General features: G+C 39.2%; 1 protein-coding gene across 2 annotated transcripts; it reads left to right on the forward strand.

The window, feature by feature from the left end:
- Positions 1-1,142: 1,142 nt before the first annotated feature.
- Positions 1,143-23,849, forward strand: LOC110047483 (TPR repeat-containing protein DDB_G0287407-like). Of its 2 annotated transcripts, XM_089277497.1 has the most exons (25): positions 1,143-1,245; positions 1,528-1,927; positions 4,766-4,834; positions 5,476-5,582; positions 5,929-6,062; positions 6,711-6,844; positions 8,918-9,046; positions 10,874-10,966; positions 11,443-11,499; positions 11,951-12,105; positions 12,752-12,857; positions 14,010-14,114; positions 14,668-14,841; positions 15,433-15,620; positions 16,172-16,383; positions 17,380-17,641; positions 18,104-18,209; positions 18,417-18,545; positions 18,972-19,087; positions 19,525-19,657; positions 20,003-20,119; positions 20,794-20,928; positions 21,242-21,331; positions 21,639-21,797; positions 22,293-23,849. In XM_089277497.1, the coding sequence occupies exons 2-25, from the start codon at positions 1,532-1,534 to the stop codon at positions 22,401-22,403; spliced, it is 3,417 nt and encodes a 1,138-aa protein (XP_089133623.1). In that variant the 5' UTR covers positions 1,143-1,245; positions 1,528-1,531; the 3' UTR covers positions 22,404-23,849. The 2 variants fall into 2 exon arrangements, with proteins under 2 accessions (XP_089133623.1, XP_089133625.1); XM_089277499.1 differs by lacking the exon at positions 1,143-1,245 and having other exon boundaries at positions 1,299-1,927.
- Positions 23,850-24,104: the final 255 nt, after the last annotated feature.

A 24,104-nucleotide genomic window follows, 5' to 3' on the forward strand; every position in this document is an offset into this window, starting at 1 on the left:
TCTACCCTAGAATTCCGTCTATCTAACAATTAGATTATGTCAAAAGCATATCACATAGGCGATATGCTTCTGATTATTTGTTCACGTATAGAAATCGGGATCGAATGATCTAATTGGTTTAGTACAAATCTACTTGTCGTCCTAAAAGTTACCTAAATCCTCTTCACAGAAACATCGAAAAACACAAAAAGTCGGACGACATTTTGGTAACAACCGCGCACTACCATAGGGTACTCACCGTCTACAACAGAGTAGTGACTAGTGTAGCCAATAAGAGAACGACATTTGTGATAGAATGCTAGTAGTATACTAAATATCAATAATGCCGGTAACGAGACCACTAGACACATTTTGCAGTGAGCCTCCCGATTTTATTCTTGTAGCAGTGAAACCTTTCTTCAGGACATAATCGTGAAAACGACTTCATGTTGTGCTGTGCAGATGATGGAGACTGCTGAAAGATCAGGCCTGTCGATTTTCTCAGCATTTTGTTGCCGAAAGAAAACTGTTCATCTCATTCACGAAAATGCAAAGTACGTGATTCTGAGATTAATCCAGTTGCTCTGGTGGTCGGGGCTGGGGAAATAAATGGTACCTTCATTTCTTTCCTGTCGGGTCTTGGGAGGTGGGAACTCCCCTATTTCCTCCACATGTTTTCTTAGACTTAATGTTTTGCATGAAAAATAAATAGACATCTTTTTCCGTCATACCGAAAACTGCAGTGGCCCCAGTCGGGAGAACCGTTGCGAGAAGAACCAAGTAACAGTTGCTATGGAGAAGAAACTGTTTTAAAAAACGTTTCATACCGAATCACACGTTTAGAGGAAGAACACTCACGCCGGTTAAATGGTACTAGCTGTCGTTTCTCGCTCTCTAGTATTCCACATCGTGGCTTTTTCTTGATTAACGGTATTTATCTCTGATAGAATTAAGAAGCAAGTTATAAAGGAACCGTGATTCTCGTTTTGTATAGACCTGTAAAGAATCACTGGAAGTACGTAATTGTCGTGGAAATCAATGACTTATGACGCATCGTTTAAAAGACAATATAAAAGTCTCCTTTTGTTTCCTAAACAAAATCGACTGTAATAGTGATTCTTCCTCTCATAATCTTACCCTAGTTCCCTAGTTCCCTAGTTCCCTAGTTCGCACGGAAGCGAACTAAGTAAGGTAAACAAAACACTCGAGGAAGACTGGGTCGAGAAAATAACAATGGCAAAAATGGCGGCAAGCGAAACAACTGAGGTAAATAATTATAAAGCTTTTGTGTTAAGACCTCCTTTCAGTTGTCGATAAGTGACAAACAATGTCGTTGCTATAAGCAACCTGACATTGAAAAGCCAAACAAATACCCTTTTCTCGAATCAATGAACCGATTTAATGAAAATTTATGATAAGTAGGTACGTTTGCGTGGGGGTAGCTGCAAAACATGGCTGTTGCTCGACACCTCTTGGAAGGATCGTGTTGAATTTGTTGTAGCTCGCTGTTCAAAACATCACACACGGCACGTTCGTTTCATTTTGTAGTTCTATGGGTTGTGGAACTTCGAGACCTCCCGTTGTAAGCACTGCACATCAACCTGAAGCACAACCGAAACCTAAAGCCGTCCAACAGGACAGCAAACCGAAACAGCAACGAATTGAACAGAACGAAACTCAACAGAACACAGAGAAGACAAGTGATCCGGGGCAGGAACACGAATATATCGACAGCAGCGAGTTCCTCTCGCTTTCTTACGAAGAAGTTGCAGCATTACGACCTACAGATCCCGATAACATGTGGGCAATTGTCAAGAAGACCTGCGACAGAAACAAGGAATGGAAGCTAGATTCGGTGAAGAATCGGCGAGGTTGGAAAACGATTCGATTGTTTGTGTCGTCAACCTTTCGTGATTTTCACGCTGAGAGAGAAGCTCTTGTGAAAGAGGTATAGTATGCTTGCATTTAATACGTGTAATTTATCTCCTCAGAGAACGGATTATTTTCCGGTCTGAAGAAGATTATATTTCCATCTTGCAAAACTGATTCAATTTGTATTTGCACATGTAGTTTCTACAAAACAAAATCCCTTGAGTTTCGGAAAGATGCGGATTTTGATTGATTTTCAAGTGTTTGATACCAGAAACTTCTTATGTTTAAGCCTTATCTTTTCGCGTACACTTGTGCAGTAAGCTAACAGCATGTATGTGATAATTAAGCTTAAGCTTAAAGTTCCTCTGACTACCTCTGTTACCAAACTGCAGTGCTAATATAAAAGTTTTATTGAAGTGATTTTCAAATGACTGAAAACCGAAGTAGGCTGTACATCTTTTACCTAACTCATCTCGTTTCATTTTCTGAAGGGGAGCGCTGTTTTTCCTATCATTTCTTCATTTATTTTAATCGCACCCATGTGTACGGTAATCTAGAAATTAATTTAACTTTGTAAATGAGATTTAACCATGGGCTAAATATGTACAACAACATGTCGCTGTCAAAAATCTATTGAACTTTTAGGAAATGTACTAAATTTGACGCGAGACCTACTCTTGCATTGTACTGTTCGTACATATTTTGCAAAGAAAGGGACAATATTATAATGGTTGCCATCTTTTCAATCAGGGTTTTTGGTTGTAACAGGCAACTGCAGTTGCCAAGGGAGTTGTTGCACCCTGCTGCACATAGCAGGGGTTTCATTTAGGTTCAGGCTACAGGAAAATTTTACTGGCTGTGTCAACAGTTTTACCTGCATCTTTGTGGTTGACAATGTCAGGAAAGTTTTCTTACAGAGAAGTTCTAATCCGTTCAAAAAGATATGACTGTCAGTGAAAACCGATATTGCCGTCTTGTTGAAAACCTTAAGTACTTAAGGTGGCTGAACACAGTTTTGATACATGTGTTTCATTCATGTTTTTCTCCAAAACCCTTGATCCCTCGGTCGTCAAAAATGGCAGCAAGCTAGTTAACAACACAGACTTTGGTTTTTTGATGGTTAAGCTGATATATGTGCCATTGCCATAGCAACATGAATAAATATGAACAGGCCTTTAAAATTGGTTTTGTTTATTTGTAGAAAATCTAGTCTTTAGATTTTCTTTGTAATTTGCATGCAACTAGCTTGTAACGATTGTCACAAGTTAACATCATTTTGCTAATAATTTAATAGAGAGATCTTTAATTATCCCTTGTTGAAGGTTCACTGGAATATCTAGAATTTCCCTTGTTAAAGTTCAATTATTTTCGATACTCCAGTTACTTATTTCCTAAAGTATTTTCATGCAAAATTTCGTGTAATTCTAATGAGTGGTTCTCGAGAAATAGGCATATTTCTGAGGGTGCAATTTTTCATTCAATCGCAATTTTTTGACTTACTACGCATGCGCTGCATTTAACTGGGTACTTTCAGTAACAAAGAAAATGTTGAGAATTGCTGGGTTCTTTGCATTGTTACCTTTTCTAACACATCTTTGTAACAAAAGACTAAAGCCATCAATAAACTGCGTTCAATTATAGAGAAAAATAGCACAGATAGTGTGAGTGTTGAGTAAATTAGATGATCGCTCTATTGATGAAATGTTTGTTTTTTGCAATCCTTGTGCACTTGCTGAATTGCATCAGCAAAAGCGCGTGCGAAAACTGTGTTCGGCCACCTTAACCTTTTCTTCACAGTTTTTGACCTCCATAATTTTCCACATCTGAATGCTGCATGGAGTACATCTGGCCAAAATGCTTTAGAAGTCTTACCTAAAAACAGTTCCTCTCTCTCCTAAACTATCACTGACACGTACAAACACTGGATTGGGATCTGACAGTTTATAACAAATTTGCAAAAACATTTTTTTTATTCTGTGTAGTACATTCTATGCAGAATTTAAAAAAAAAAACAATTTGATCTACATAATAAGCAACTAGTAATAAATCACTAGATGACTCAGTACTTAAACAAGTGGACTACCGTAGAAAGTGGGCTTGAGGGAAAAATAAAAATAATTTTAACTGGTACATAATTTTATCTCTATGTTGCAAAAACTGATAGCTAATAGCATACAGTATTAGCAAAGTGTTAAATTAGAGTTTCAACATATTTATAGCGGAGCTCCTGCATGCCAAAGGCGCGCGAGCGGAGTCCCATACCTTAGAAAATTTGGTAACTCATCGATATGAAGAATTTTGGTTGTCACTGGACTGTCCGTATGTACGTCCATTCGTTCGTATGTACGCCAATACCTTGGAAACTAAGAGAGTAGCACCTTTACCATAGCTACATCTTTGATTTTGGGCGTCCATGCTATTGTTCAATGACAGCTGTCACAACAAGCTATCATCGAGGTTGCATGCTTTTTTAAAGTTGACCACTGACCAGTTACTGGTTTAACGATTGGATCGCGAGCTCAAGTCACGTTATTTCTCTGGAGGAGAAGGAAGGAGTACTTGCAAAGGCAAAATTTCGGCACAAATTAACCCCTGGCACGTTGTTGACTTTTCTTCTGACATATTCCTTGTACAATTGTCTCTTGGAAAGCCCCTGATATATTGCGTATGTAATTTCTACAATCTTGGTTAGGCTTGTTGGGTATAGTTTGTTAAAATTTAACTGAAAAAATATTAAAACCACACGCTGAACAATTGCATGCTCACAACTGATCATTTTTTGAGTTTCTGATCCAAGAAAAAATAATTCTCTTTTCCTTTATCGTCAGTTATCACAATCAGGAGCTCTGCTTTTAGGCTTGGGTAAATCTATATATTAGCAACTTTATCAATACCTTTCATTAACATGTACTAGGTTTTTCCTGATTTACGTCTTTGGTGTGAACAAAGGAAACTTCACCTTGTGGAGTGCGACTTAAGATGGGTGAGCATAAACTTAGATGTACATAACTTGTTCATTGCAGTTGAGATCCTGTTATATGAGACAGTGTTTTAAGTAGCTTGCAACATTGTATTCATACAGACATTATTCTATATATCAGGCAAGTTTGGTATTTTGATGAGACCACCCGTGAATACCAAAATACCCATGGTGAGACTAAACAAGGCTGATATGTACGGTATGCCACAGAAGGGTACCAAAATGGTATGGACCCGTAAATATTTACCGTACCTAAATTTGGTCAAGAATATAGTGATGTCTAAATCTTGGCTTTACCAAACTTGCCTGATACACTGGTAAGGTATACCAAAAAGGTACAATTATGAGGAGGTTTAAATAAGTAGGTTCTAAGTATGTGTCTCATCTCAAGTTTTTTACTCAAGTGAAGTGAAACAACACTTTACCAATATTCTGTGCAAGGTAAAGTTTATTAATCATCTCATCATCATTGACCATCTGTCCTTATTATGTCGTGGGATGCACAAGGCCTCATATTTAATAATCTGTCTTGCACTTTGTCCCTAGCTTAATTTGCAGTCACTGTGTCCTATCTTCAGTTTGTAGGGCTTGTGGAGATTTCTGTGTTGTCCTTTGGAAGTAAAGTTTTTTGACTTTTTTATTAGGGAGTTCCTAAAGATTCCTCAACTGAGCAGACTATAAAGATCTGTCTTGGTGAGCTGGATCGTTGCTATGAGGATAACGTTGTGCCATACTTTCTCAATCTTAACTGGTGAGTCTGATGGCTGTATCAATTGTTACAATGTATGCATGTTAGTTATGGCATTACATGCCCTCTGACGGCTGTGAACATTCACTTACTGGTCTGCATAAAGCTGAGATTTGGTGATAGCCATGGATTAAAATATCTGATTTGTCAGTCTAAGACTGTTGAGTTTTTGATTCCAGCGATATAGACCTCAGAGGAGTGACTTATTAAGTTAACTTTAAAAACAACTTACGATAGAATTCATGTTACATTGTAAGTTTTCATTGCAACTGCATGCCACGGAAAAGGTTACTAATTAGCGGTACATGTACATGTAAATAAAGAAAGTGTTTTCTTTTCTAATAAACAGTGCACGAGCAGGCTGGATACCAACATTTGGTGACTTGACGTACAATTTAGCTGTACAATATGGCTGGGTTTATGGCCTGTCTCTTACAGAGATGGAAATTGTTCATGGTGCATTTCGGAAATGCAACCCTAATGGTGAGAAGTTGATCCTGTGCACATAAGGATATGAGAATATTGTGTTCAATAACTTCAAATTAATAAATTTGTTAACTTGCTTGCAAGTTGCAAGGTATATTTTATGTAAGTTCCAAGGTTGTTTTTTCTCGCGGCACATGATTTTTTTGTTAAAGATTGCAAATCTGGCATAATGATATTTACTCAGTTAATATACATTAAACTGTCGTGTTTCATGTGTACACCTGGTATGTATTCAAGTCAATAAATTATAAAGATTGTTCCCGCTAAATGTTCGAGCTATCAAGGGAAAAATAAAGTTCCCAAAAAACCTCATATCATGGCAAGATATTAAGTACAGTTAAGTAGAACTTAACAATCTGACTTAAGCTCTCAAGCTGACCCTGCAGGAGAAAAATGAATTTGAAGTCATCCATAGTTTTTAAAATAACACACTCTTCAATTGACATAATTATCTTTCTTGAGAATGCTTAATAATTTAATTGTCGGGTCACTTAGAGAACTGAATTAAACTGAGGTGTTTCAAATGGTATTCAAAATGCTACTGTGCTATGACTAGATTTTTAGTAAATGATTTTTTCACAACCCTGCCTTCTTACTCAAACTTTGAGCAGAATCTGGTGTAACTTGTTATTCTCGCCATTGCAGCTTTGTTCTTAATCAGAGATGATGAGTTCACCGACACCTTACCTGATGAAATCAAAGATGCATTTGTTGATGACAACTCTCTGTGCACAGAAAAGATGAAGAAACTTAAAGAAATGCTGAAAGAACACTTTCCTGTACGTATTCTCTTGCAGAGTGGGTGGGGGGGGGGGGGGGCGGGAGGAGGGTAAAGATAAATATTTCATTAAGTCACTGTAAACATTTTTGGAAAATAGAGCCATGTTTCCTATTTCAATACAGGTAGCACAGCCACTCAGGAGTACCCCAGAACCAGTCACACCAGCATGGCTTTACTGTTGTATGTTACTTATCATAGTGCTGTTCCAGAAAAGATCCGTACCCTCCCCAAGGAAGGTTAATGTTAATTCCAAGGGGGAAGGGTGTTTTAAAAAACCATAAATTTTAAAGGAAAGACTGAAGCTAAACTGGAATTTCCAGAGGTTGGGGTGGGGGTTTAAAGTAAAAAATCATCTGTGGGAACAACACATTAGTCCACAGGTTTGTTTGTTTGTTTGTTTGTTTCAACCAGTATGAACCATTAAAATAAAAAATGTTGCTTTCTAATAAAATACTGACAGAGGTAGCTTGTAATAACTTAAAGTCTTGCATTGCTGTTGTCCACTAGGAGTAGAAGATTAATACTCCTTCTCACTTCTCTATGTAAAGTTCAAATGTGACATGTATCTCTGTGATTTTTCTGAATTTATATTTACGAAAATGACCAAGCTAATTTCTTAAACTTGAAAATGAAATGCATCTTGCTTAGTTCCTAGGCCTCACATTGATCTTGGATCCTTCACCAAAATGAATTAATCGTGAAGGCCTGGGGGAAAGCAGCACAGGAACGATGCAAAAATTCATCTAGGACACCAACATGAAGAAGGTCTTAAGGTCATTCCACTGAAATAGAACCTGCACTGAGATTTTTGTGAAACTTAGCCTATTGATTGTTTATATTATAGGAACTTAAATTTTGAAATAAAAATGAGGGGTCCCCATGTTTGTTTAGGAGCAACAGCACCTTGTTTATACCCATATATATCCTTATAATAGCACCGCGATTGTAGTCACGATTGCTTGCTAAATTCACATTTCCGATGACTGCTTTTTGTTCTACACTGAGAAGTCCATATTTATTTTACACAGAGAAATTTATTACTCAATTCAAAACAACAGAAAAAAATGATAGGTCACCATACTAGTTTGCGAGAAAATGACGATTTACCTCTATGGTGAGGTCCAGCTGTAAAGAAAAAGCCGCCATTTTTTAATTCGCGCGCTGTAATCACGTGTGAAATTATACGCAGTAGGGATGCGCAATGAACGACCTTAAGTGAATTTGTTGAGTGGAGAGTGAGCTGCAAAAACACAAGGAGTCTGTCTGCGCTTTTTTCAATTTCAGATCAAAACCTAAATGGTGCATGCATGTTTTTTGATAATACTGCTGTTATTACAATGTAGTAGCTTCTGTTCCCTAGTATAACATTAGTTTTTTCCTTTTTTACAAAGCAAGACCATTATTTTTGTGGTTCCACTGAAGCAAATGCACTGTATTGTGTATGTAATTTTGGCTGGTTAGTTAGAAGGGGTAAGGACAATAGATAACTTCATCATTCGGATGACCAAAAAGTGACCATGGCCACTTATAGAGTTGGCCACTTAATGGAGGTTATAAGTGTCCACTGGTCTCTATTTGGCAGGAAACAGTAAATTGCCGATTCAATGGCAAATCTCTAGATTACCCAATTGCAAAATGTTACTTTCAGCTAAGTCGAGTATGAAGGCATACACGTACTCAAAATAAATAAAAATCTGGCAACATATGGTGGCAAGCTGTCAAGCCATTGAAAACAACAATGACCATTAAGAAAAGAAGAAACAATACGTTGGCTCATACATGTACATACTAATGAGGCATATGCACATATACTATATACGAATATGTGCGTATATGTTTGCACGTATTTGGCTGACACGAATTACACATATATTTTGGTTCGCTTATATCTGAGCTGCACTGTATTTACAGTATTTTACTGACAACAATTTTTGGGACTTTGATAACTGGCTGCTTAATAAGGGATGGTGGCTTAGTAGAGGTTTGATGTAGTTACAGAAACCAAACTACTGATAAAAGCCTTGCCATTTGGCTTGGACCAAACTTTGGCTTTTTTTTTCTCACTTTTCAGGCCAACAATATTGTTCACTACAAAGTTGACTGTGAACCAAGCAGTGTGGAAAAGAGTGCAGAGCTGGGAGATGAAAGAGAAGTGAAACTTAAAGGAATAAGTGGTTCTGATTCAGTCTTCTATAACACCGTGAGTGGCTAGCATGTTTGCTTTTATACAGTAACTTGTTTTGTTATTAGTTACAGTTTCATCAATATTTTGAGGTTCTATTAGGGTTTTTGGGACAGGGTATATTTAGGTACAAAATTTAAGGGATATGGGCTATTTAGATCAGAGAAATCAGGATATTGAGTGGGAAAATTGATGTAATTTTTGTAACAGGAGTTAATAGGATACAGGATATTAAGGTAAAAAATTAATGGGATGTGGGATACTCCGACTCTCTCCCCCCACCCCTGTAATAGGGCCTCACTAGTGCTTTCAAGGCTGCTACCTAATGGTCGCCCCAGTAGCCTGAGGCGCCTAAGTTGTGAGTGCTGGTGACTAAATTGTTGTTCAAGGAACCCGAGTGGGCACCTAAAGATGTAGTTTTCATTTCCATGTAATCTGTCCGATGACTTCAATTTCTTGTAACCAGGAATTACAAAAATCATGCAGTTCCTGATTGTAAATTTGTTCCACCAACATAGAAATTCCCATTAACAAACCTGCCAACCATCGCTGATCAGTGTGCATTGAGGGTTTTCACTAGCTAACACACATTCTCTCCGGGGCCGCAGGGAGATGTTTCTCACGAAAGCAGTCATAACATCATTTACACAACAAATTATACTGAAAACAACAGCTACTCTGGTCCTGTTTTGCTTTTATCACGAGAAATCTGGGCCAAAACATGGCAACAAAGTTTCTCTTCGCTCACAAAATCGACAAAATCAGCCATATTAGAAAATTGCCTGATAATGTATTGCTCAGTATTGAATAAATGTACATCATGTATGCCAATGGTTGTGTCTCTGTTGATACCTTACCGATGAAAAGGTTTTCACAACAATACAACAACTTTCACAACAAATACTTTTGGGAATGGAGTTATGATGCTGCTGACATTATATTTACAATTGAATAAAGATAAATTTGTCTAAATACTTGGCTTTTTCTTTGCCCGATACTTTGGAAAACTTCACTTAGATGCACTGAATGAATTTTTATAGTTTCTGAAAGGAATTTATGGGTTAAAAGTTGAAATATTCAGGTAACTTGCCGGCAAACAGAAAACATCATTGCAATATTCTTTGTGAGTACTAGGGTGACCGTTTATATTTTAAATTATCAAAAGAATATACCAATTTCGATATACTAAAATTCAGCTTAAAACAGTAGACCTCAGTACGAGGCTCTGGGGAATAACTACAGAGTTTGTGGTGTTTATTCACCAGAGTGTCAGGCTGAAGTCTATTGTGTTAGGCTGAATTTTAATGTATCAAAATTGGTCTGTTGTCACGACTCCGCCCAATACAAGAATATGATCATTTTCTCCCAACTAGCCACCAATATACACTGCAAATTTGTAATAATAACAATTTTTAGTTTTATTACAATGCCCTAAGCCCATGCCAAATTCAACCCCCTCCCCCAAATGCCTCTTTCATTTTCATTTGGTTTCATTTGCAGCTTGCATTTTCATGATTTGTACTAACAGTGTATCTTGTTTTGTTAAAATAAAATTTTGAATTTTGTTGATTTTGTTCAGTTTCACCATAAATAGTATTCTTCCTCAGTCATGACCTGATCACTTCGCTGAATGCTTTATACCAAAAATTTGATTGATATTAGACCATATTACTGTCTCATGAAAAATCTCAAGAGAGAGAAAGGGGCTGCCTCCCCACCCTGGCCCCTTCCCTAAATTTCCACAAGTCAACCTCCAACCCCCCCAGGCAACAACCTCGGCTTCATTTTTTATTCCTTCAAAGAGGTTTACATTTGATGTATGTTTCCATTTTTTCTTGTGTATAGGTCTTCAATTTCTTTAAAGATCGAATTACAAACCAGTACCCACTTGATGATACTCCAGAAGATCCACTGGAAGCTCAGAGGGCAGCACATGAGGTTTGACCAATGTTTCTCAAACCCTTCAAACCTAGATATGTAGAGGCCTGGTGGCCTCATGGTTAGTGCGCTCGTCTCCGGATTGACCGGTCCAGGTTGGAGTCCTGGCCGGGGACATTGTGTTGCATTCTCTGGCAAGACACTTTACTCTCACAGTGCCTTTCCCCACCTAGGCGTGTAAATGGGTACCAGTGAATTTCATGCTGGATTAGCATCCCATCCAGGGGAGAGTAGAAATACTGCTAGTTGCTTCATGCTACAGAAACTGGGATAAGCTCCGGCCTGATGGGCCACTTGGCCTGTGTGCATACTTAACCTTACCTCAGACCTAAATATCAACATGACATCTCCTAGTGACTAAGCAATAAAATGATACACTTACAAAACTGTAATCAGTAATAGAACCACTGTACAGTCATGTATGTTCTTAGTTGCCTCATACTTATTTATTTATTTATTTATTTACTTATTTTCAGTCATTTTTAGACACTCGTGGGCAAGTGGTTCTTGGAAGAGACAAGATACTCGAAGATGTGAGTTAAGAATTTGACAGTTGACAGCACTAGATTTCTTTTTGTGTATACATGTATGTGTACCTTGTCAACCCTCAAATAATATATACAGGTGAAGTCCATTAATATTTCTCTTTTGCAATTTTACTACTGAAACAAAATTTTGATATGCAAGATCTTTTAAAGTTTAAGCCTCACTTTCTAATCCTGTTCACTTCTTTTAATGAATAATACGAGGAAACTGCTTTTTCGCCTTAGACTGGTGAAGCTCAAAATCGGTGGCCATCTTTGCTTGGCCATACAAACTTTTTTGACAGCACTGGTAGCATCACCTTCATGGCATGCTGAAACTAAGACTAAAGCACAAACTGGTCTAAAACATTTAGTTTGTAATGTAACCGTTTTATGAACATTTCAACGTTTATTCCTCATTTCTCATGCAATTAATGAACATTATCCTTTGTTACTGTAGATCCACAACTACATCACGGATTCCATCACGAGTGATACTCCCAATGCACCACTGCTGCTCATTGGTAATGCAGGCTCAGGAAAATCTGCGATTATGGCAAAAAGTGCCAGCGATGCTTTAGTGAGAGCTGAGAGAGGGGAACTGCCAGGTGCTAAGTAAGTGATAAGCCATAAAAAAAATATACAGTTACGTGGTTTACCTGTGTGTACAAAGCGTGGGAAGCAACTGTGCAGCCATGGAATACCTCTACAGGAATGCAAAAAGTCTCTTGTGACTTATTTTCGAAAAGAAATTGAAAAAAAAAGGTTTTTGCCCGTGTTTTTTAACGTTATAGAAATTCTTCAAAGTTTATTAGAAAGTGAAACACTCCCCCAACAGAAGCAAGTCGTTTCAACGAAAAACGATTTGCCCTAACTGGCCAAACTGAAAATCCATTTGCTTGGATTAAACGTCCAAATAGAGATATCTGTTTATTTCTCGTTCTTTATGAATTGTTAGTAATGTAGTGAGATAAAACAACACGGTGATATTGGACTCTGGGAGCGTAGGGTTTACCGGTACTCACTAATCTTGACTTACAGTCTGGGCCCGAGGACTTTCAGTCGGTGCTAATCGCCGTCGGCAAATCCTCTTCCTGGCGAAGCCACCACAGTTCCTCATATGCAGCACGAGTTTTCTCAGCACATCTCGCCACTTTGTTACATCAGTGTTTGTATACAAGTTTAAGCCAAGGATTTAAAATAAACAAAGTTATTGAGAATTAAGTGATGTCTTTCTTTTTTTTTTTTTTTTTTTTTACAGGGGATTACCATGTAAAGTGTTCTTCCATTTTGTTGGCGCTACACCTGGTTCTACTGATCTGGCGTTCTTTCTGCAGCGGCTGTCAAGAGAGATCAACGTATCCAAGGTGATAAATGGCTGCTGAATGTTCACTAAGATCTTGAAGAGTGTATTTCTATTAAGTTAGAACTGACTATTCCAGCAATGTTTTGCTCTTTTTGGTGACCAGTTACCTTCACAGGAAGAGAGAGGTCGCACATTTTCTGCAACAACTTCACGATGTTGGAATCACCTCCCCCTTAAGCTACGCGCTTCTCAATCTGTATATACTTTGAAGAATGCTTTGTAGAAACATTTTAAATTAAGTCAGCTTAGGGACAAAATTTTAGTTCTTTTTTAGATAATTTATTTTCAGTTCGCATGATATGAACAATATGTTTTACCTTTGACTTATAGATCTAAATCTGTTGTACATTGTGATTTTTAATTAGGTTTTAAATAAATTTTTAATTAGGTTACTAATTAAAATAGGTTTTATTGAAATTGTAACAATGTTTATAGGGGGCCGCAAGTTCATTAGTTTTTTAACTATTAAGTTTCACCCTCTTTAAATTGATTGATTGATTTGTTGCTCAGTCCAAAAAAAAAATTTTATGCAGTAGCATTCGGAGTCGTGTGCGCTATCTTGTTCTTAAAGATGTTCAGGCCGAGATTAACCAAGACATTTTGGAGAGTCTTGATGGGGTTAAACTGATATTTGAGAATTGGTCAAAATTTTAACTGCTACTTGAAAAAATGTCGAAAATTTAACTGATAACTGAGATCACAGTTTCTTATCCCACAAGCAAGTTCAGCTCTCGCTCAGCGTGTTTGCGGGATAATGATCCCGCTTCTGTTCGGGACACCTTGTTGACTGAAACAGTATATTTCTCATAAGATAGTTCATTTTTCTAGGGACAATTTAGTCTCCTGGACACAAGCTGAGGAGAGTTAATTGCAAAACGTTTGCTGTAGCAAATATCACGGCAAGTTGTTAAAGTAAAAGCTGCTTTGTCAGGCCATTGCAAACAGCAAACACCTGTCAGCAGCAGAAGGAAAAAAAAAACAGGAAGCTCATTACAGACGTTTGCTCAGGCTGTAGATGGGTTTGCTCCGTGTATTTTTAGACGCGTGCTCCATAACGTGTGATGCGCGTATATTTTTGTTGCTTACATGTATCTGTAAGCGTCAGGGATTATTCTTTTTCTGTGTTAAATAGTTTTGTGTGTTCGTCTTTCAGCGGGACGTTGTCAGTGACCTGGACTCGTTAGTACAACTCACCAACAGTCTTTTATCAAACAAGAACACCAGACCTTGTGTAGTGTTTGTGGATGCCATTAACCAGGTACAATGTACATGCAATTAAATGATATGCATCTTACACCAGCAGGTTGGTGTGGGGATACTTGGTAAAGTTCAGGTGTAGGGGCTCTACTGGAGGTCACCCCACTCCCTAGGGGGCGTCCTACTCTGTCTCAAACCAAAAATGTTCAAATTTGCTATCCCATCTTACATAAGAGATAAATTGTATACCCATCTCAGACAGGAAGTGAAGAAGATGTTTCTATTTATACGTTTTATCCTCATTATCTCTCATTATTTTTCACATGTCAATCCGACTTGATTTAGATAAGCACAAAACATATAAAACATCTATGATGTATCAGGTACAGAAACATCTTGCCGTTTAATCCAGCGACTTCATCTTAAACTTAGAGCGCTAGATTGAAACTCCATCACAGACGTGGAAGGTCAAAAATGGTGGTCCCTCCAGGAACACGTACCTGTATAGCGTACATGAAGTACTACCCCCAGAAATTAGTAGAGAGAAATCAGCCAGCCTTGGAAGGTCTTTTTAATAATGCTTGGCTGAAAAGCAACGGTTGTTGTTCTTTAAGATGGATGATGACAAGATTCAGTATTTAACCAGATGGCTTCCAGAGAACTTGTCTCCTAATGTGAAGGTAGTACTGTCCATGATAAATGACACGGAATGTCACAGACTGCTGCGTTCATACAAGTCAGGACCCCGAGAGATCACGTGTGGTCAGCTGGACTACCAGTCTAGAAAGGTATGTAATGCCAGCTGTTAATGAGCGCAAGATTTGAGAGGAGGTGAAAAAAACAGAGTTGTTGAGTTTTCTTTTGACCCTCATCGACTATCGTTAGTGCACTGTCAAACGAGCTAATAGTGTCAGCAGCCTTGGAATGCTGGTAGTGTCAACAGCTAATGTTCTGAGCATCAGTGTAGCTGACATTTTTAGTATCAGTGCTAGCAGTTTACGTTTGATTGTCAGCAGCTAACACTTGACTCTCAGCAGCTAAAGTTTGACACTCATCAGCTGACGTTTTGAGTGTCAGCAGACGACGTTTTGAGAGTCAGCAGCCAGCGTTTGAGTGTAAGCAGCCAACGTTTGAGTGTCAGGAGCCAACGCTTGAGTGTCAGAAGCCAACGTTTGAGCGTCAGCAGCTGACAGTTTAAGGGTGGGCAGCTAATGCTTTAGGTGTCTTATTCTTCAACTCACGTGTCTTGTGTCAGCACTTGCAGTTCTACCATTAGCATCATCATGTTGTAGAGCCCCAAGACGTTTTTAAGAAATGTCAGCAACTAATATTTCAAACAGCAGTAGTAAGAGTGAGATTTTTTTTCTTTGTCTCTTCAGCTTATCGTGGAGAATATTCTGAGACAGTATAACAAGCGGTTGGATGAGAGGCAGATGTCCATGCTGCTGGAGAAGGAAGGTTCAGCTAATCCTTTGTGGTTAACACTGGCTTGTGAAGAGCTCAGAGTGTACGGACATTTCAACAAGATGGACGAGAAAATAGCAAGTCTTTCTGATGATCTCATAAGGTGATTTGCTATTTTGTTTAAAGCTGATCGAAATGCTGGTTATATAAAACGCTGGTCTGTAAGAGCGACAATAGTACTTCACTGGTAAATTGTCATTTTTGGAGCAATTTAACAGAGAAAAGGGTTTTTAAAAGTGTGCGAAGAAAATAAATGAAAGTTGGTTGTTGCGCCAGAGTATAGTCGTGGCGGACCTTCCCTTACATGTACTTGCTGTTCTTGCAGTATTAATTACAACTTCTTTTTAGATCCGTAATTTTCAAAACGGAAAGTCTTTTATAAGCACAAAACTAAAATGGAAATCACACGATTGGAAAGTTGAAGTGATATGCATTCATCCCACGGAGCAGTGTCCTCAGTTATGGTCCCATGATTGCCATTTGGCCAATGCTCTCCCATTTTGTCTTTTAACGAACGCGCTCTGACATCCAATTGAATTTGAAAGGTAAAATCTCTTTACCTGAACTTCTAAGCAAAGGAACTGACTAATCCAGTGATCACATCGAAAGATAGGAACGACTTTGCAAATGCCAACATATTTCTTTTGCTTTCAGTCTGGAAGAACAAGTTCTGACTCGGTTTGAAGAAGAAAATGGCGGTCAGGTTGTTGTAGCTACAGTGTGCCTACTGGAAACCTCACGTCACGGTCTGCTAGAGACAGAACTGCTGCAGATGTTAGCTGAAGAAAGCACCCTTACCCCTCCCCCCTATGTCGAGGGTGAATCTGATCAGATTACCGTGACAAAGGCCGAGACAACGCAAGCAGGTTTGTGATTACTGAAGAAAAGCTGGGTTCTTAATAATAAACGGTCTTAAGAGAGTGTCTTAGAAGGATTAAACAGCGGGCATCATTGTGGGAGGCGGCGTGGCCGAGTGGTTAGTGCGCCGGACTTGAAAACCGGAGGTCGCGGGTTCAAGTCCCGCTCTGACCACTAAGCTGGAGTTGTGTCTCGCTAGACCCTTGTTCAATTCCTCGGTCATGCTTGTAAATAGCCAAATGGTCTGCTTCCCGCCAATTGGGATCTATTGCCGTGCGGCTCTAAATTTTTGCGGGAGTTTATTCTTGCGAATCAGTGAGTTTTTGTATTGTGCGGGAACTAATTTTTGCGATTGTAAAAAAAACTTCTTTTTCTTGCTGGGTACTAGTTTTAGCGATTTTAGGAAAGTCGCGTTTAATTGAAATTACAAAATGTTCGCATTTTTTCCTTAAACTGTATGCAATTGACAAAAAAAATGTAGAGATGTAAAACACAGTAATCCAGTAATCAGTTTCACTCTATCTCAGTTACATCGTGCTCTTGTGCGGAACTGTAGATGCTCTTCTCAATAGAGTAGTTTCAGACGATCTTTTCCTGTAGACTTTTTTTTAACTTCTGATCCTTTTGTTTCTCATTTCATCGTTTTGTTTTTAAACGAAAGAGACGTTTTAAATAAATGACAGCAACAAGATTCCACTTGTGATATTTGTATGTATAATTTCGCCAGTAGAGTAAATTTTGGGGAGAAAGTTTTTGCGGATCGTGGAAAAAAAATACAAAATCGCAGAAATTAGAACGCGGAAAAAGTTAGTGCTATACGATATGTTTCTTTCTTTCAATTTAAGTGGCATGCGGATGATGCCTGAGAACTAGCTGGTTGTTGCTAAGCGCATCGACCACTATAAACAACGACATTTAACAAATAGCTTTGTCTCACATGTTCAAAAGATGCTGGGTTGACGCAGATCGCAAACGTATTAATGATTGTCTTTTAAAACCTGCAGCTGCGCTAGAAGGCCATTCAGTCGCAGGTAAACTCGCGAAACAGGTAGACGAGACATACGTGCAAAAAGACGACGACAAACAGGACGAAGAGAAGAAAGCTACTGGCCGAAAATCAAAGAAGAACGAGAAGAAATTTCTGCCAGCGGTCAAATGGGCCTTGGTGTATCGTGCACTGAAGCCACTCCTGCGACCGTGCGGGGACTTGGGTGAGGGACGGCTGGACTTCTATCACAGATCTATTAGTAAAGCTGTAAGGAGAAAGTGAGTATTAGATTGTACCAAAACGTTCCATGTGAACCCAGCGCAGAGCCGCCATTTTGAATTTCGTAGCGAGCGAAACATGGGAAAAGGGCAAAACTACTCCGAGATCCTCAGAGGCCGGCGGTATGTACCATGTGTAACCGCTTTTACTCCATGGGATTTAAGATGGCGGTTTAACGAACTAGTCGTAAAATAGAAGGAGCTGTTTTCAGTAACCTCAGGTCTATTTCTTAAGCGCTGGTGCCCAGCTGAGATAATGTTCCGGCTGATTGCTTAATCTAACTTTATTCATATTAAAAAGTAATTGGACCTATGGCTTAAGCTTAAATTCTTCTACCTTAAAAGAAGGTGAGTTCTGTTGCAAAAGAGCCTCACAAAGCAAACGTTATACCAATTGGTCGTTGTCAAGTTTTATATCTCAAATATATTATATTTTTTACATGTAAAATTTTCTTTTCAAAGGTACTTCTCCGGATCAGAGGGATATACTAAGCATCAGTACACGTTCTGGCATGGAAAACACGCGGAGTTCTTTGAAGGGAGTGAGGACTTTGATCGTAAATCAGAGGTAAGCTCTATCGATTCATGCAGCAGAGACTTAACTGTGTGTCGCAGTTAAGATGTGACACTCTGTGTGGATGACCTGGCCCAGTTATAGAAGTTGTCTTTTTTAATATCACCGAATTACGATTGCCTTCGAAGGTACCTTCATAAAATCACGAAAATGTATGCAACCATGCCTCTTGTTGGTCTGACTCTGTTATCTCGTCGACAGGAACTTCCGTATCATCTTGAGCAGCTATTGGATAACAACAGGTTAACACGGTGCCTGTTAGAATGGGAAGTGTTTGGACGGCTCTTCAATGACGACTTCAGCATTGACCTGCTTAGATCATGGCAAAAGGTAAAAGAATCAGCAATAATAGAACCCATAACTGAATACAAGTTTTTGTTGTTTTTGACGCGACAACTATTTTGCTATTTGCACTGGGACGTTTTCTTTTCCAAACAGCAAACAACTACTGTCTTAGTGCTGTAAGTTTCCGCTCTTTTATTGTCCAGTCAGTCTGAGCTAGAGCAGTATGTTGTTACCATACACTTCGTTGCTAGGCAGCACCGCTGTTCAAACCGCGGGCTTTCTCATCTCTCTCCCAGGTGGAATTTGAACTGAATCGTTTTGAACCAATTGTAAAGAAACATGTAGCACGGTGGTTAAAGCGCCTGAGTAGTATACCATGTGGGTGTTCATGGGTTCTAATCTCATCGGGGTCTCAGATTTCTCCTTTCTCCCACGCTTGGTACATGTTTTGTAATGTATGTTGTTTGACAGGCTGGTGGATACGCTACTGCGTCCGCTCTATATAAGGAATCATTACTAGTGTTACGTGAGTCAGACGCAACTCTTGAAGACGTCGCCAAGAAAACTGAGATGGTCGTCATGTTCCTGTAAGTACATTGTGATGTTATCGCCATGGTAGTGTGACCATTGAAATGAAAGCTATTTAGCAGTTCTTTCATGTGGACGTCTCATGTGTTACTGTTGATTATGATGTGCAAGGTAATGGTCACTTTTTAGTGGATGAAGCCCTAGTATGACCATTCAAATGAAAGCTACTGTGCATTACATTCATCTGGTACTGTTTGTAATGCTGTGCAAGGTGATTCTAACTTTTAAGTCTGTGAGTGAAGTTGGATTAAAAATCCGACCTTAACATTGCTTATAATGTCTCATTGCCTATTATGTACAGTTGTTTGATCTTTGAGTGGTGACTAACCATGTGTTAAAATTGGTGATTCTTCTTTAATATCTTTTTTAACGTTATTTAAAACAGGGATTAAGAGAGATCAATCTCAAAATTAAGTGACGATTCTTTGTAATCTAGGATCCAAGCAGGACAGTATGAAGATGCACACGTACTGTTGAATGATTTGTTGAAGTTAGAAGAGGAAAGTCTGGGTGCTCGAACAGACAAACTAGCAGACATCTATCAACTAATGTCCAAGACCAAGAGTGAGGTAATGTATAACACTTTCAATCAGTAACCGTGGCGTAAGGTCAGGAGGAAAGAAGATGGCGTCACGTACGTTCTGTAAAGGAAAAATTCGTGTCGTGTGTTCGTTGAAGTAAAGAATGAGTAACGATCGCTCTTTCGTTGGGAAGTAAAGAACGAGTGGTATTTGTCTTGGAGTAGACTGCGTAATGTATAGTCATCGAGGGGTTAACATTGCATGACGTATATTTGTTATAGATTGCGTGACATATGTTCGTTTGGGAGGAGGGGCTTGCGTGATAAGCCAGAAAGAGTGTATGTGGAGGAGTCCATGGTTCTCCTCAACTGAATAATGTGGTATTGTTTTTAGGTTGTGAAGAACTTCAACTTCGTGACGATGGATCAGTTGGAGCAGGACCGAGAAATTGTTGAATTCTGTAAAAAGTCACTGAGTTTCCGAAAACAGCTGAGCGGCGAGGAGCATGAGGTACAGTCTCAGCCAGCCTTTTACCCATCAACCAGTCAATAATCAATCAAACAATCAATCAATCAATCAATCAATCAATCAATCAACCAATCGATCAATCAATCAATCAATCAATCAACCAATCAACCAATCAATCAATCAGTCAGTCAGCCAGTCAGTCAGTCAGTCAGTCAGTCAGTCAATTATTAGGAAATAAATCAGTCAGTCATTAATCAGTCAATTAAGAACTAATCAACAACAGTCAGTCATCCAGTCAGACATTCAGACAGTGAAACAGTCAGCCAGTCAGCCAGTCAGAAAGTAAGCCAGTCAGACAGTCAGACAGTCAGATACTCAGACACTCAACCAGTCAGACAGTCAGACAGTCAGCCGGTCTGTCCGTTCGTCCGTCAGTCGGTCAGTAAGTAAGTCAGTGAACCTCTTGGTAGCTCAGACAAGTAACCTTTTAGCCTACGGTCGCCCTGTCCTAACTTCGTTCTTTTCTTCTCCCTCTTCCCCTCCGTCATTCTTTCCCTCCTCCCTTCCTTTGCCCCTCCTTCGAACAATATCTATTTGTGCTGAATTATGTTATAAGTAAATCAGTTTTCCCGTTAAATTGATTTAATCAACCTGCTTGTAGTTCACATTACGGAGTGATAAAGTGCTTTAGAATTGCCCGACTTTTATTTCCACAGCATAAAACAGCAATGATTGATATACTGATTGCACATCACTTGAGCATCGTGGCCGATTTAGAACGTGATAACGCCGAACAAACAAGAAAAGACTGTTTTAAATATATCGATGAGGCTATTGACATCTTTATGAGGGTAAGATAATAGATTTTCCCGAGATAACAGCGTCGTTGTTTTTCGGATCAAGAAATTCATGCACTTTTGTTTGAATGGGTGGAATTATTGCTGTTTACGCCCGTGTGAGTTTTAAGTGAGTATTTTGACTGGGAGGGAGAAAACCTGTTCGTTGTAAACGGGAATTACAGCAAGGTCTTTTACGAGTAGCGGGTTCCATTGAAAAAGGTTGTAAGGACGTTCGTAGTTTTAGTTTTGTAGTTGAAGTAATAACCTGACAAGTGTTGTAATTTTCATGTTTGGCAACCGGTATTTCCTGTTTGTCTTATCATAGCATGGAGACATGGGACACATGGCTGAAGCTATCATGACCAAGTCATTTATTAATCCGCGAGCGAGGAAATATTTCAAGGAAAAAGAAGAGGTACTTACGTTACTTTTTATGCCTTGTTTATTTTCTCATCTTATATATACAGTTTTGAAAATTTCTAATGTTCAAAGTAGATCAAAGACAGGTTTCGTGGCTGTAATTATTGAGCCAAATCCGAGGGTCTCAATAGGGGGTTACTCAAATCGCGGTTAATCTTCCAAACGGTCATTCTTAGTAAGTCTACTATTAGTCAGTAAGAATTTCTTAATGACTAACAGTAGACTGAATAATTTTACTTCCTGTAATCACAGAGGAGCGTTTTATTCAGCAGCAAGCTGACTCGTGTTTTGTGTTTGTGCAGATGCTCAACAGATCCTTCGAGCTGTGTCTGAAGACGTACGGCGAGAAACACATGTTGACGCTGCGGCTTTACTTGAACATTGGAATCCTTTATGAAGACAACAGAGATTTCCAGAAGGCCTATGATTACTTTGTCAAGTGGCACGAGACGTGTCAGGAGGTTAGTAGACCTGTCAAGTATTAAGTGTTACATACTCTGAAACAATTAGGAATAGAAGTGACTTAAATCTTTGTGTATGGGTGCTATTACTCCTAGTTGCTTCATAGGACGGATACCGGGTATTGTTGAGTCATCTTTGCCGCGATAGGTAGGATTGGAGCAGGGATAAGTTGTGCCTCAATCTTGTTAGAGAGAGAGCTCAGCTTGATCAAAGCTCATTCAGGTTCTAGGTTCTCAAGACATGATCAATACAGAGCCTCGCTTGTAGGTCAGGAGAATAGCATAATCGATCAGTAACCATGGCCACTTGTCAGTTACCATTTAACCTCCTAAGGAGACATTCTCTTAACCTGTCATGCCTACTTGTCACCTGAAAGATTGCGTGACTTGCGTCACACGCCAAGAGAGCTTGCTAAGAGTCTTCTAGTTTATATTTTACTGATATAATACCAACTGTAAAGCTACCGCTGACATTTTCCTTTATTTTCAATCCAGGTGCTTGGACCATCACATCCTAAAACTGGGCGCGCCCGCGATACACTGAATGAAGCGACTTACGTGCGCATCCGGGAACAGAGAGAGCGACAGGCTGCTGGCACGGCTTAAGTGTTCGCCGGTGTCAATTTTTCACACAATGCATTTACTTACACGTAGATATCGAAGAGAAAGATCCCTCCTCCAAAGAACAAGATTCCACGAGACGAGAGCTGCACAAGAGTTTCCTTTTTTACTCTCATCGACTATCAACAGCGCGCGGTCAAACGAGCTGAGAGTGCGCGAGCGTTGACTTCATCTGCCTGACAAGCGTGCGAAAACTTGAGTCGGCTGTCATGAAGATCTGATCAGGTTTAAATTCGATGACTCAGTGTTAGAGTTACCTGCGATCAGGCGTTCTTTTTTTCGGCGAACGGGGGAAGGGGTAAGAAGAACAAATCCCCTTCCCCCGTTCGCCAAAAAAAGAACGTCTGATCTCAGGTTAGTGTGAGGGTGGGCAGTAAATTTTGAACTCCATCTAACTCTGGTTCAGATTTTCGTTCTTATTTGATCCAGCCAGGCCTGCAGTGCTACTGTACAGCGCATTGCAATAGTCGAAATTATTAACCGATCAAAGGAAATCTAAACAATCATTTTGTATGGCTGAAAATGTATTTTAGAGTCATTCACCCTGTACACAGTTTTCTTATATCCTTAGAAACCATTTGGTATACAGTATTATCGAACTAAGTCGTTGTAGGTTTGAGTTCGGCCGTTTCATATTGTTAAAGACCTTCGTGATCATAGTTGTACATGCGCATTACCTGCTACAAACCAGACCAGTGCTCGAAGGTATTATTTTCATTGGCTATTACACTAAGTGTACATTATTATTTTGACTGACCGCGTGGTCAAATGGCTGCTGTCATGCACATGTGATGTAGCGAAACTTGCGTTGGTAATTTTTCCAGACGTCCCGAACAACGTTCTAGGTTAAAAAGCCATTCTTCACTGAGTGGTGGATTAGATAATTCTGTTGTTTCACAACGTTTTTGACTCAATAGTTAGGTCGAAAATGCGTCCTTGTTATTACTACCACAGTATGATAACAATATTATTCTTTGTTCTGTAAAAAAGTGCTTCTAATGCCCCGTGCAGGTAACGGATGTAGTTTGTGGACACTTCACTACCGGTCTAGTGAAGTAGCTCTTTGGTTCCAGTTGGCATGTGTGTTTAAGTGATCATTGCATGCAAGGGGGCTTTAAAAGTAGCAATATGTTATGGTTGCTAAAAGTATTCAACTTCCTGCGAAACAAAATTTTTTGTCGCAGAGAGTCAAAGAAGGGAACGAAAGCCACTCTGTTGACTCGTCCCCGTTTTCTTCCGTCCCATATGTCTGATCTAACACATATGCTGCAATAGCCTACTGCTGTAAGCTTAAAGAAAAACACCAATTAAATTCATTACATGATATTACCCAGTAAATCATGAGGGAAGAATTTTGTATATTCAAGTGTTTCTTAGGCACGATTAGGTTAATACTGTAGGGTAACCCAAATAAAATGTGAGTTGGTTTTACGTTGTATTGTTGAATCCAGGGTTGCTCAATTTATGTGCATCCGGCAAACATTGAAAACACCCCTATCTTCCATCACTATACTGCTTTCTTTTCGAATCCGGGATTTCTATGAGCTGTATTTGCATCTCAACACGGAGTTTTTGAGTTGTTTTGATCCGAAATACGGTGGATAATGCCTCTATGGCCTTAATGAAGTAAAGTATGATATGCAGTGAGACTATAATGTATGTCTTGCCAGTTTTCTTTGTCCCCGT

Source organism: Orbicella faveolata, unplaced genomic scaffold (assembly GCF_042242905.1).
Source record: "Orbicella faveolata isolate gen_17 unplaced genomic scaffold, um_ofav_v1 contig_46, whole genome shotgun sequence".
NCBI lineage: Eukaryota > Metazoa > Cnidaria > Anthozoa > Scleractinia > Merulinidae > Orbicella > Orbicella faveolata.